This window comes from Theobroma umbraticum, unplaced genomic scaffold (genome assembly GCF_002168275.2).
Source record: "Theobroma umbraticum cultivar Fairchild unplaced genomic scaffold, ASM216827v3 scaffold_86.0, whole genome shotgun sequence".
Taxonomy (NCBI): Eukaryota; Viridiplantae; Streptophyta; class Magnoliopsida; order Malvales; family Malvaceae; genus Theobroma; species Theobroma umbraticum.
In genome coordinates, this window is record NW_018397263.1 from 6166474 (window position 1) to 6181939 (window position 15466).

At 31.8% G+C, this 15466-nt stretch overlaps 1 protein-coding gene and 1 non-coding gene across 2 annotated transcripts; one reads left to right on the forward strand and one right to left on the reverse strand.

Annotated features, from left to right (window-relative positions):
- The first annotated feature begins 11895 nt into the window (after positions 1–11895).
- On the forward strand, positions 11896–12960 carry LOC110420892 (uncharacterized). Its single transcript, XM_021434282.1, has one exon. The coding sequence runs from the start codon at positions 11896–11898 to the stop codon at positions 12958–12960; it is 1065 nt and encodes a 354-aa protein (XP_021289957.1).
- Positions 12961–15065: 2105 nt separating this feature from the next.
- On the reverse strand, positions 15066–15146 carry TRNAS-UGA (transfer RNA serine (anticodon UGA)). The gene has a single exon. It is a non-coding gene; the product is annotated as a tRNA-Ser (tRNA).
- Between the last annotated feature and the right edge of the window lie 320 nt (positions 15147–15466).

Sequence of the window (15466 nt, forward strand, 5' to 3'; positions counted from 1 at the left end):
ATGTGTTCCCAATCCTTTACATGTGATTCAATATGATGAAGTTCAGTTGCAAAACGGACTTACTTATGAAGAACAACTTATAACCATATTAGATCAACAAGTGAAACGACTTTGCTCCAAAGACATTGCAATGGTGAAAGTATTTTGGCAAAGCCATTCAGTCAAGGAAGAACCATGGGAACTAAAGAATAGGATGCAAGCAAAATATCTGCATCCTTTTGAGGTTTAAGATACAATTTAGCTTATGGTGTTTGATTTAAAATTTGAAGATGAATTTTCTATGAAGAGGAGAGAACATAACACCCCCTAACTTTGATTATGGATTATGGAAATATATTGACTAATTTATTTAAAAAGTTTATTTGAATTTTGATGTATATGCTTAGAGGTTTGAGAATATGTCCAAGTGTATTGAGAGTGATTATAAAATTATTGCGTGTTTGAGGATTTTAAAGATATGTTGAGTATATGGATGCATGCCTTATGGCACTTAGACAAAATCTTAGAGAAATGTCTGATAAATCTTGAATTTGAGGTGTAAATGGAGATTTAATTTTATATTTAAGTGTATGTTTAAAGAATTTTGAGTTATATGAATGTTTAAGATATGGATATTGGATGGAAATAAACTAGGTGCCGAAACAAGTGAGTTTGGGGACTTAAAGAAATGAAAATCTAAAATTTAGGCATGATCCATCGATAAATGTTTTACATCTATCAATAAATGCAAGATAGAAGGCTTGGGAAGGCAATTTGGATGAACATATATCAATAGATTTACCTTGACTATCGGTAGATGTCCACTCGAGAACCAAATAATGCATGTAGGACAAAAACTATTGTTAGATCCGTGGAATCTATGTATAGATGACTACACAAAACAAATATGAAAGGACCTGAAAAGCATTTATCGATAAATCTGCAGAATCTATCGATAGATTACTAAATAAGGGAAATGTGAAGGGATCTAGTACACTATCTATCGATAGATGCAACAAATCAATAGATGCCTCCCATCTATCGATAGATCCGCTCGAAAGTGTAAAGATAAAAGGCATTCGGGCCATTTGCCCATTTCAAAATAAAAAAGAAACTATCCCCACTCTCAACCTTTTGAAACCTTAACTCCCAAATGGGATTTGGAGCTCATTTAAAGTGGATTAGAGCTTGGGAAACCATTACTGAGGTAATATTACACCTTTTTACCAATTAGCTTTTGATTTAATTAGTTAATAATTTAGAAATCTATGTGCTCTAGCTTTGGGTGATTATTCCATTGAGTTTGTTGGAATTTTAGAGTTGAGATTTGGGCAACTCAGCATTGAAGGTAAGGATTTAAGCTATGGAACTTAATATTTGAAACCTAGATTTTATAACTATGAGTAGTGAGAATAAAGCCTAGTTTGAAATGCTAAAAACTTTCATAAGCTGGGAAATAATTTAGGTTTTGATTTGTTTACAGGAAAATTAAAGTTATTAATGCGTTAGTGAGCTAGAAAATAGTTGAAGGCAATAAAGTTGAGCTTGGTTGTGGGACTACCTTTGGCTATCAATTAGTGGGTTTTATTTGTATAAATGCATGTAATGCATCATGCATTAAATAATGCACTGCCATGGTACTAGAATTATGAATGTATGCCTAGATGAATATACCTAAGCTAGAGAACTATGTATATGTGATTATATGTGAAGCGTATGTGTGTGCCTACGTGCAAGTTGCATAGTGGAATATGTTGGAGCCTAGACTAGGAGATCTAATGAACATGATGAATGTTTGAGAGTAGTTTACTTAAGACAATTAACATCTCGAAAGATTAAGAACACTTAGGAATGATATTGAGCTAATTAATGTCTAAAGCTCACTAAGGGTAATCTATGATTTGAACAATATATATATGAAATCAAAGTCATGATGGTCATATTTGTGGATTTGTGTTTCCGTCTGATGATGAGAATTTCAGACGTTGATTTAATCTGAGAATTGAGTGGAGCCCTATACCTTGTGACTATGTTTTGTGCTTGCAGTGATGCTCGTAAGTAGGGAGGGTAGTATAATTCTCGCCTGTGATTCCCACCTGCACTGCTTTAATGCCATCTATCAAATATCTCCAAATGATGAATTTTATTCTTCGCCAAATACCTCAGCACTAAGTGTGATTTGTTCTCTATTGGATGTTTTGACTCTGAGCGTGATTTGATTCATTTGCACCTAATGTTTGTGGAAATATAGTAGTGTAAGCATGATTTGTGAGATTTGTTGAATATCTTTAGGGATGAATGATATGCCCTTAATGTTGGAGATGTTTGATGAGAATACTTGTTTGTATAGATAATGCAATATGTACATGTGTTATTGGCACTAATATATTTTATTTATCTACACCCTTCATTGAGTCTAGATGACTCACCCATTTTGCTGTACCTTGTGTAGATAAATAGACCACTAAACAAGGTGTGGTTAGTGTCATCCTTGGACAGATCAATTTTGGCATCTAGTAGGCATTCTCGGACTGATATATCTTCTCCATTGAGTCTATGATGCATTACCTTCCACTTTTAGATTTTGGATTTTGGTTTAGCTTATGATGCATGTAAGCACAATGTTGCCATTCAAATTTGTCTAAAGCTTGTAAGGTATGAGCCCGCTTTGATGGCCAATGTATGGCCTTATGAATATTATTAAAAAGGTTGATGTATTAACTATGTGCCAAAGAGTAACTTATATGTATTTGAATTTAAGTTATTTTACGAATATTTAGATCCGAAAAACTCTTAGCTATTTGTTGTGTGAATTGAATTTTTGAGGCTTGCTCAAGTCTTGTGGGTTTAGATTAATTTAGATAAGATGCATGTAATGTCTTAATTATGAACACGAGCATAGGCAGGATAATTGAGACGAGTTTTCTTAACCATATTATTTTTAGTAAGTCAAAATTATCTTAATATAGAAATTTTTTTATAAAAAATATTTATTAACATAGTTATTGACTTATAAATAAAAATAATAATGGAGGATATATAATTACAAATATAAGAATTAAAATTGTTAATTCTTTGTTTGTAATTAATTATAATTATGAGATAATTATATTACTCCACGCATGATTAGAATTTTTTATTTTATTATTAATTCTATTTAATTGAAGATGGATACTAATAAAATAGAATAATCCTAATCAGACATGGACCAACAATTATAAATAAATAAATAAATTATTAGTTAATTATAATTATGGGTGGCAAATATTAATTTAATTTTAATTAATTAAATTAAAAGGAGTATTAAGAGAAAACTATCTCTCTTATCTTTATAGGGTTGAAAATCATATTATAAATATGTAATTTTGGCCAAAACCCTAGCCACCCTTTTTGAGATAGAAAAACTTCATATCTCTCTCTAAGTTTTCTTCTTGCTCTAACAATTTTCTACAAGCTTCATGCAAAAAAAAAATTACCATAGAAGAAATTAAGAGAACACTATCTAGTTACCATCTTAAAAAGTATTCCACACCTAGCCTACTTTAGGTTGGAGATTAAAAAATTTGAAAAATAAGTGGTAATTCAAATTGGTTAAGAATTTCCACCATTGGTGTGGTGGTGAATTTTACTATAATTCACTAAGAGAGAAGAATCAAATATATTCCTAGCACGGAGTAGGTATATCTCTTACTTTTGATTCTTTTATATTGATATGATTATTATTTGATTTACATAATGTATGATTGTGAATTTCTGCTCGTGTAAATTGGATAAGTTGCTTCCATAGTTAGAATATTTTTGAAATCCATAGGTTACTCAATCACAAGCGTACACTACGATCCAAATCTAACAAATTCATCATCACAACAAAGATTTGATTTCTCAACCAAATTGACTTACCATTTATTCTTCAAAAATGGCTTTCAACTTAAACCTTGAGTGAACTAGGTATGGAATGCAAAAAATCAATATGGTAGCTAATCTTTCCTCTCTTTTCTTCCTAGAATTTTAGGCTAATTTGCTTGGTGAGAGGACTCAAAAAAATGGCCAAGAGATGGGAGAAAGGAAGAGAGAGGTTCGGGCTTCAATGGTGGAAGAGAGGTTCAGCCAATATAGCTTGCAATAGAGGAGAGATTCGGCTAAGTTATATTACCTTGTAAAAAATAAATTTCTCACCCCACTTTTATAAGATTTCTTGATTAAAAAAGTTTAATCAATATTAAAAACTCTTGTCTAAATCAATTTTGACCATTCATTTAGAGTTATGGATGTATCATAAATGCTCCAAAATTTTCAAAATTATAAATAAAATATAAACAATTTAATTCTTTAATTATAATTTAGAGTCCATGATAAAATAAGACTACTTATTGAATAATTATTTTATTATTCTCCATCTTTATTTAAAAAGAATTAATAATAAAATAAAACAGTCCTAGTCAAACATGGAGTCTCCATTTTATTAATATGGATGTCTAGATTCACTCTTACAAGAGTCCTACAACATTATCTTAACTTAAAACAACTCTAGACAACACATATATCCTTGTCTAAATTAAAATAACTCTTGTCTTAATTAAGATAATATATTTTCTTGTCTAAATTAAGATAACTCTTGTCTCAATTAAGACAACATATAAAGCTACCATTTGGTCATTAATTTAAGTAATTAGAAATACATGCACTCCACCTTAAACAAATTGAATTTTACGAAGCTAAGTGGGGAATGTATTTGGATGTAGATATTCCAAGCTCTAATAAAATCAGAATTATTTTCAATCTTATTAAAATAATTCAAGTTTGTTAACCATTAAATCACTCACCATAGATTCATGGTTACTCTCTTGGATTATCTACAATTACAAGAAATAATCTAATATTTAATATTTAATATTGATTGTCAAATTGCAAACCTTATGTTGTGAACCCTCATAATCATCTAATGACAAAAGGCGTAATTATCATTTTATCTTTTATGTCAATATTTGTCTCCTAGTCTCAAATTTCATCCAATTGGTGACCCAATAATCTAGATCTAATCTTTTGAAAATCTAGTTATGATGAATAGCTAATTCATTAATCACTAAGGTAAGATTAATCACCAATCTTCCTAAAATCATTATGAGTGATGTTAGTGTTACGAACTCCATATTTTGGATGTATGTTCTCTAATTGTCAAATCCCACCTTAAATCAAAATATAAGTTAAGAAAAATCCTTAAGTGAGCATGCATGCTGTTGGGATGAGCCTTGCAGCCAATTACAATTGGTTAAGACTTGATTCCAATCATGCAATAATATTATTCATATTGAATGATTAAAGGTTTTTCTTCATCAATAAGATATCAATTATAACAAGTTATAAAGTCTAATTGGATGAAGTCCATGAGATTAATATGCCTTGCAAGGAAACTGTAATGGGTTATAGTTATGAAATTCTTACGCATTAAAGTATAATCTCAAAAATGCTCCTGGTCAATGTATCATTGAGACTGGACATCAATGATGCCTAGAGACTGGTACATTCTATGTTCCTTACTTAAGAAGTAAGGAACCGATCTCATAAGTTGAAGTATAGAGATACTTAGAACTAGAATGTAGGTGCTTGCCTAGGAGAGTAAGTTCACTGAACATGACCCACCTTGAAAAGTGCATTTGGTATTTTACTTAAGTGTCTATGCAATACTTCTCATGTGTCAATTGTGAAAATACTTCCTAGACTTGAGACACCAAGTTGTCTTATGTGTGGAGTGCTATGATTTGATTTTATCCTTATGGGTGCCTAACCAAGGATGCCAAAACGGGATGCTTTTGGGTATAGCATGAAGCATGCAAAGGCAAATGAGTGATCAAGATAGGAATCATCACCCCAAATGATGCAAGGGATATATCCTAACTGTTCTTAGTTGATATTAGCTTATTGAAGTCCTTGGCAAAGGCAACTTGAAGACTATGAAAGGAGTTTCATAAGTCTTTATAAAGCTGTTGATTAAACTTTAAGAATGAATATGGAGATCAATAAGAGTAGACACTGCACCACGCTCTTATCATCTTCGAGATATATGGTGAAGGAATGGATTACACTAAAAGGTTGAGTCAAACCATCTTGACGTTTCTAATATTTGGGTGGCTAGGACGGATTGCTAGATCCCAATCTTGGTCTATGAACTCTAGGTAGTTAACTTGATTAATGATAAATTTAAAGTAGTTTAAATTTATCTAATTCTAAGATTGACTTAAGAATTATATGTTGAGTTCATAGCCAACATGTTAGAAGCCTAATGTGTCACACACCTAAAATAAATGTTGAAAATGAAATGGGAGAGGTGATTAAGTTAGACTTAATCAAATTAGAAGTTATGAGCTTCTCAAGCACTTGATTAAAATTGTTTAATTAAGTTGTGCCTAATTGATTAAATTTGTTTAATCAAGTTATTGGGCCTAATTGATTAAATTTGTTTAATCAAGTTATTGGGCTTAATTGATCAAATTGTTTAATTAAGTTATTGGGCCTCATTGATTAAATTAAACAATTAAGTTATTGGCTTAATTGATTAAATTTGTTTAATCAAGTTATTGGGCCTAATTAATTAAATTGTTTAATTAAGTTATTTGGCCTAATTGATTAAATTAAACAATTAAGTTAATTGGGCTTCTTAAGGACTTAATTAAATTATTTATTTAAATTAAATTATTTATTCAAATTATTGGATTAATATGCAATTACAAAATAGTTTTGTAATTAGGGTTTAAAATTAATCCAAGTTATAAATACCTCGCTATAGCCTCCAAACAAAATGAGAGAGAAAAGGCTAAAAAAGAAAGGAACGGCAGATTAGAAACTTTTTTTTCTTGTTGTTCCTTGTGTGAAGAAAAACAGTTTTCATTCACTTGATTCCTTTTCAGCCCCATAATTTTGTGTGGATTATGAGTTTATAAAACTCATCTTTGCCAAAACATTGTTAAGGCATAGCACTTCCAATCCTTAAAAAAGGATTTTCTAATTCATTAGTGTGGATCACCAGTAGAGGCTGCACAAGGATACCTTGGACAACTTTAGTTTGCAACAACCGGGCTGAGGTGGTTGAGTTTTTGAAGGCAAATCGGTGGTTTAACAAAGGATTCATCAACCTTTATTATTAAAGTAAATTTGATATGATCATACATATATATTTTATTTGTAATTTAATTTCGTACTCGATTCGGCATGGAAAGAGATCCTAAGAAGGTGAGGTGTAATTTAATCTTAAATTTATTTTCGGTACGTTTATTTGTATTTGATACATGATCAACCTTCACCAAACACACGCTTCATGTTTTGAACATTTAAACTAAGTTTTTAACTTGTATAATTCAGGTTTTGATGTTTAAAGGTGATTTATGAAGTATGGCATGAATTAAAGTTCCAATGGACTAGTTTTTGACTTTATTTGTGACTATAGGAGAAAGTCTATCGATACATGATCCAAATGTATCCATTGATTTCATCTAAAAGCTAATCTATCAATACATGGCCCAATGTACCGATAAATTTTATATAGAATGCTTTTCAAAAAGGTTTCGATGAACATCTATCGATACATAGCAAAATGTATCGATAGAATTGTTTCAGAAATGAATGTACCGATACATAAATCCAATGTATCGACACATTTTGTCAATTTTAGAAAAATAAAAGCGGTAAATATATAGTTTCACACCCTAGCCTATAATTATGTCACATTTTTTTAAGGTTTTCAACCCTAAATTGTTTTTGCAAGGTAAACCCTTAACTCTAAAGCTCTTTTAACCCATTTTTATTCCAAATCATCATTTTTGATGATTTTGAGCTTAGTTTTAAGTTTTTATGAGCAAAAAGGTATTTGTCAACTTTGAAACCATTAAATTGTGAATTTCCAAAACTAAATATGTTGTTTTGGCTGCCAGATTTTTCTATTGGTTGCTAAGGTTCAAGGTTTTTGTGATTTTCCTAAGTATTAAAGCTCACGTAAGATAAGGATGATGAATTTATGGATTTAAAATACATGGGTATTTAAAGAGTAGTAAATTTACTCTAGAAAATTAGTTTTAGAAGAACTCAAATAGTTTGAAAATAGCCTAGAACAATTATTATGCGATTTCTAGACTAAGTATTGATTGTTGCATGTTTAGGAACAGTGGAAAATCCAAGAAGTTTGCTAGACTAGAGTTTCGTGTACTGATAGAAATCGACTTTTTAAAAGTGAGTGCATGCACACTTTTAAGTATATTATATGGTAAAGTTAGCATGATTTATCAACTAGTTTTATTTGCATAATTTGAAAGCTGTGATGAAATTGATAAATCTGATTGGTTGTGCACAAATGATTTTGCCAAGGTTTTCAAATCTATTATGTAAGTAAATATCTCTATTACATATTAGTTTCAAACAAGGGGGGACAAGGCCTTTCAAATGTTTTCTATTAAATACTCCTCGATTGGATGTATGTTACACGATTGGTGCATAGCTAAATAAAGACCTAGGTGGGATAATAGAAATCCACCCAATTGAATATGAACGTGGATGATATAATGCTCACAAGATGTGAGAAATGTGAAAGTGGATGAGTAAGTCTCCACCATTTCAAGATTCATGTGAATGTCATGATTTACTATTTGATGCTTGATCTTGGTAGGATCTCGAGTGGATGTTTAATTATGTGATATGTTGATCTAAGCTTAGTGTGGGGTAAAAATACCACAGGGTCAAAATTGGTGAATGTACCATCTCTTTTTTTTATAAAAGTTCAGTGTAGGGGTAAGAATACCATAGGATCAAGATTGGCGAACATGCCATCTTTTCCCCTTGTAAATCCCGAAGCAAAGGTAAAAATACCACAAGATCAAGTTGGGTGAACGTACCGCTTTTCTCCTCTTCAAGCATGGTGTGGGGGTGTGCTTATGTGGTTAATGAATACATGAAATTCCATACATTATATCAAGAAGTTCTATAATGATGTGGTGAGGTTTATTTACCTGTGAATTTTATTATACTATATGGACGTTGTATGATTACGATGGATGACAAACCCACTCATGTTGATTAAGGCTTACTTGGACCTAGTGGGCCATATCCACATAGGTCTATGCATTGGTCATGGCTCATTAGACAACAAGTCATGACATTTAGGCATAATCTTCATCAATAACCTTTAATCCTTTCACTAACTCCATTACTTAGCTTCAAATCCGGAAGTAATAGCTAAAAACCTAACCTAACTATGAGTTATTCTACAATTAGTTAGGGATTAGCAATGTTACCTTGGGGAGTTTGGAAGTATCCAAAACCACTCCAAAACCTAAGGTTTAAAGAGTAAAATGAATTTTAATGATCTATAAATTCTAGAAATCAAAACTCAAAGTTTAGAATTTTAAAAAAACAAGTAAATCTTACCTCTAAAAACCTTTAAAATCAAAATCTCAACTTGGGTATGTCCTTTAAATGCTTAAAAATGCTTGTGAATGATATGAGAGAGTGGACGGTAAAGAGAAGAAAGAAGGGCTAAGAAAGAAAGGATATTTTCCATTTTGGGAAAAGCAAGGGGTTTTAAGGCTTTAAAATATTAGAGAAAAGTCTATTTTCCCTTTTTTTTTTCAATTTACGTTAGAGTTATCGACACTTTTCATATAGTTATCGATACTTTTGTTCTAGGTTTGAAGGTACCGATACTTGTTCATCCAATATTGATACTTCATTTATCATATGCATTTTTGGATTTCAAGTATCGATACGTTATGAATAGGTATTGATACTTTTGATCTAGAATGCAATTTTCAAAACTAAAAGCACAGCATTTGATACTCTAAAATTCCCAACTTTCAAACCAAACACCCATTTTTAGGTTGCAAATGTTCAAAAACATCATAAGAAATCATAATTTTTTATGCTCACCGTGCTAAGTTACAATTTTAACCTTTTATTAAAGGTTAGGGTTTGACAACTAATCAATTGATCGATATACCTTTTTGTCTTAGAGTTAGGTGGACCAATGAGATTTTTTGTCAAATGGATTTTAAACCATGTCATGTTTTATAAAATTTAACCCAATCCATTTCATAAACATGTTAGGCTTGCCATGTTGCACATTTAATAAATGTATTCATGTTCGTATTTAAGATCTTGACACGTTTAATTAATCGTGTTTGTTCATATTTACTTGTATAACTTTTAATACTCTATGTTTACATGACATGATATGTTAAGACACAAAAATCTTGTTTGTCTTGTTCATGATTCTATTTGATTCTCTTTTATTTTAATTCCATCTTGTTTAAGGTCTATTTTGCATCTTGGTGGACTTTTTTTTTCAACAAAGGATAAAAAGGTACGAATATCAAACAAAATTAAACTCCTCATCTCCTGTATTAATAGCTGCACAAAATAGTCAACTCTATTAGTAGCTTGACGACAAATCGATGTGGCTAAGCTAAAATTAAACGAAAGGATAAGTTTTCAATCTTTGAACTTTACCTTACTCCAATCTTGGGTTGTTTGAGCAGTTGCTTCCTAATTAATATATTTATTTTAAAACAATTTTTGTTTATAGTAATTCTCAATTATAATTATTGAGTAAAAAATAATTAATTTTTGTTTATTGTTGGATGATGATTGGATGTTTTTAATTATATATGTAGAATGCCTTTATTATGTGGTATGATAACTTATATCTATGTGTATGTTTTGAGTTTTTTTTTAAGAGTATGTTTTGAGTTTTTTTTATTATTTATATACAATATCTTTAATATTATAAATTAAGCTTTGGATGTCTTACATAATTAACGAATATTGATACTTTTATGGTGTCTTGATAGAAAATATTGAAGATAGAGTAAATTTTTTAAGATAAGTGATAGCGGAAAATATTTTTCACAAGATACTCCAAATAACAGAAAATGTTTTGGCTTATTTATCCAAACAATAGAAAATATTAGATTTTGTAGTAAAATAGTTTTTATAAAAATCAATTTTCTTCAATAAATTATTTTTCGATTACCAAACGAAGCCCTAAACTAACATATTTGTCTCTCTTTTGAGTTACAATAATATTTCACCATCGTATAACGTGTCATAGAATAATGTTTATCAATCATAATAATATGCCATTATTTTATAAGACTGATCGATTGATCAACGTATCTTTTTGTCTTAGAGTTAGGTGGACAAACGAGATCTTTTGTCAAATTTGACTATTAATTAAATTACATCATAATGAAAACTGACGTGATCTAGCCTATAAACATGGTGATATTACCACTCTAAAACACGAGCATAATAATGTTCATCGTGGATAATTCACACGTGTCTCCAACGATTGCTTGATTAGTTAATATGTCTCTTTTCCACATGATAATTTTCTACTATCATGATCATTGAACATAATATGATCTTCTCTTAATCAGAAGATTGATTGATTAATTGATCAACATATTGTTTTATATTTTTTCTCATGAATAATTAAGGTGAATAGACTAAAGTTTCTATCAAATTTTTATCATTAAATTACATTTTGAATAAAAATCAACACATTGTGAATGAAATAGAAGTTTTAAGGTTAATGATTATTACAAATTCAAATCATTTAAGAATACAATTGTCTTCAATATTAGTCCAGATAAATTACATTAGAAAGCATTGAATAATGATGAATTATCTTACCATACTAAGCAACAAATTCAATTCTCATACCAACCATCAGTTATCTTAGAATCTTCTCTTAATCTCCAAATTAGCCTTGATACCCTCGTTTACCAACTCAGCACTTAAATGATTTGTCCCATCTCTCTCACTATATAAAGACCTCATTGGCTTCCATTCCGGCAACCCAATTTTCTTCTTCACCCCCTGTTAGAAATATATAATTCAAGAAAAAGAGAGACTGCCATTTGCCAAGCAATAACCATGGCAAGAAAGAAGGCGAAGCTTGCATGGATAGTGAATAACAGTGCCAGAAGAGCCAGCCTCAGGAAAAGGAGGTTAGGCCTGTTGAAGAAAGTGAGTGAGCTGACCACTCTATGCGGTGTCGATGCTTGTGTCCTCATCTATTGCCCGGACGAAACCGAGCCAGTGGTGTGGCCGTCACACGACGTGATGCAACAACTGCTTGCACGGTTCCAAAGCATGCCCGAGTTGGAGCGGCAAAGGAAAATGATGAACCAAGATACCTACCTCAGAGAAAATGGTACAAAGACGCAAGAACAACTGACGAAGTGCCAAAGGAGGAACAAGGAAGTCGAGATGACCCATCTCATGCATCAAATCAATCAAGGCAAGGAGCTTGATGAACTTAACCTCAGTGAACTGCATGGGCTGATTTGGTTTGTGGAAGAGAAGATCAAGGACATTAGAAAGCGGATTGAGTTTTTCCAACTAGTTCCTTTTGCACCTGCAGGCTTCCCTCATCATCCACATCTTCCTCTTCCTCCCCAAGGCCCTCCAATAAATGAAACGGCCCAAATTGGCAGTGGCAGCGCGGGCCATGGTGGGAGCGGAAGGACTCCAACCGAACCCTCGCTGTGGGACCCATGGTTCATCGATATGATGAACCACAATGAACACCAATCTGCTGGCAGCAGTAGCATAAGGAGTGATGTGGGCTTTCCATATCACCCGTTTGCTGGCAGTGCTGCAGATGATCCGGGGCTGCCAGGACACTCATTTGCTGGCAGCTTCAGTGGTGCAGCTGACACGGGGCTGCCTCCTATGAGTTTCGGACAACAGGGTGCAGGTGTAAGTGACATGGGGCTGTCTCGAGCGAGTAGCATCGGAGGCAGCAGTTTTGGCCCTTTTGGGGGTGATATAGGGCTGGGACTGCACCCTTTTGGTGGAGACGTAAGAAGAAGCTCTGCCGTAAGTGAGTTAGGGCTGCCGCGTTTCCAGTATTTTGGAGGCAGCAGCAGTGGTGCTGGCAGCGATATCGGACTGCCATTTGATGGGAAAACCTGGCCAAGCAACTTCTCTCCCTGAATTTAATTTGCTTTGTTGTTCAGTTGCATCGTTTATTCACAGAAAGTCATATTCGTGAATGTATACGAGTAGGACCTAAATTAGTTTCCCTGTTTTCTTCTGTTATTTCATTAATTGGCCAGGTTGTTATTTTGTTGTTCAGTGTCAAGTTAATTTATGGTTAAACAAACATAATGTTGTTGCCTTCTCTTTGTTTTATGGTTTTATATTTGATGCACACTACTATTAGGTCAACATAAGCGGTCACCTCATTAAAAAAGCATAATTAAAACTTTTCAACTTAAAAATAAATATTCATACTTTTACATAAAAACATAAATTTCTCACTCATATCTCCCTCGGCCAATCTCCTCTTCTTCCTTTGCTTTTCTTCTTTAAAACCCGATCTCACAATGGTTCATGGTTGTGTTGGTGGTGGAAATTGTCAAGTGAATACAGATCTTATATGTTTAGAACTTGAAGGATCATTTCATTTTCTTCTTAACAACATATTTGTAGTAGTCCTCGAGGATGATGCTTCCATCGTTGGTTTAATTGTTTACAGCTGAGATAACATTGAACTTGAAACCGAAGGAGATTTGTCTAACCTTAGAATACATAAAAGCAGTTTTTTTTCTCTCTCTCTCTATCACAATTGTTTTTATTCGATGGGCTCTTAAAAATCGTTGTCTTTTTAACACTGTATAAGACATGAAAATCCACTGCAACATGCTTTGCCTGTTAACAACCCTGTTTTCTCAATCTTACATATACGCAAATCCTTGCCCCAACTGAAACAAATCCAAACCAAACGAGGCTTAATCTCGATGGGTTCTTTTCCAGCCACCTTATCGCCTTCTGTGTCTTGTCGAACACAGAAAACCTTGCCCATTGTATCACTGCCAATAATGGGAATTGAAGTTGGCATGTATAAGCTGTTTCGGGCAACAACAAAACCATAAATCATTATAAGAATGAGTTGAGAGAGAAACAAACTTGATTTTACGTTTTTAATGTAATTAAATTTTTTTTAATATTAAATCCTTATAAATTTTAATTTTGCATTAATAATGAGATGGTAGTTTATAATGGCAGGAAAGTGTATTATACACCTTCTATACATCAAATATAAATTGATACTGTATATGTTTAATAAAATGAGGGTTAAGCATCGAAAATAATTTTTTCTAAAATTTTAAGAGAGAGATATTATTGAAACTCTAAAAGAGATGGGAGAAATTTGATAGAGGATTTTTCGTTGTGTTGAAAGAAAAGGAATTCAAACCAAAAGGCTGCGTCTTTCTAAAATCCTAAGAGAGAGAAATTATTGAAACAAGGGAATTTGGGTTTTCATTAAAAGAATAAGAATTCAAATATAGAAATCACTTAAAAAATATATCACTTAAAGTTGTATAATTTTGCCAAATCTAATTTATCGAAGAAGGAGAAGAGGAGAAGAAGTCGATGGAGTTGGAGAGAGATAGCAAAAGATGAACAAGAAAAGAATGACTATGAGGGAGTTGGAGATAAAAACATAATAATTTATTATTATTTATGTATTTTTAAAGGAAAATCATTAATATTTAATTTTAAGCCTCCAAACATTTTTAATTTAATTCATTAATGAAGTGATAGCATTTTATGAGCTTACAAAGTATAGAAACTATACATTGTCTATATATCAAATATAAATTCAAAAAGGAAACTATCAATGAAATTGACCAATAATGTAACAAAACACAATTCCAAGAAAATAAATGGGTACGTGAGAAGAATGCATCAAAGAGATATATGGTTCCAACTTAAAAATTCTCTCAATCAAACTAATCAAAGTTTTAATTTTGAATTCACTTTTTTTTCTCTTATTTCAATTTTTGGACGTAGATTAACATTCAAATAGTTGATGCATGTATCCTTATTCAAAGTGTTAAATTCAAATCCGATCCTTCTTTATATCAAAAACCAAAATCTAAACATAGATATAGATCCATATATAAAGAGAGAGAATAAATTCGATTGGTAGGATTTCATTGATATTTGAAGTTTAAAAAAGTTGTTCATTTACCAGTAGCGCACAACTAATTGCCATCTTAAACGAAATTAGAAAAAGGAAAGACGCCTGATACCGTCGGCAGCAGGATTTGAACCTGCGCGGGTGAACCCAACAGATTTCAAGTCTGTCTCCTTAACCACTCGGACATACAGATTTTGGGCACATTTTCCATTTCTTTTTTAAATAAAAGGGAAAAAAATAACAAATTAAAACTCAAATATATCTAAGCGGAATCATACTACGAATAGGCAAATTCTACAGTAAGGTTATCATTTTTGACTTTATTGTAAAGTCAATTAATAAAAAACATTAAATCTATAAGATTAAATTACAGTCATTGATTTAAAATTCATAAAGAAACTGGTAAACCAATTCAACTAGTAAACAAAAAATCTTCTTTTTGATGGACTGTTTTTATACCTTATTAATAGAAATCATTTATTTGCATTTCTTTTATTATTGGTTGAAATTTCA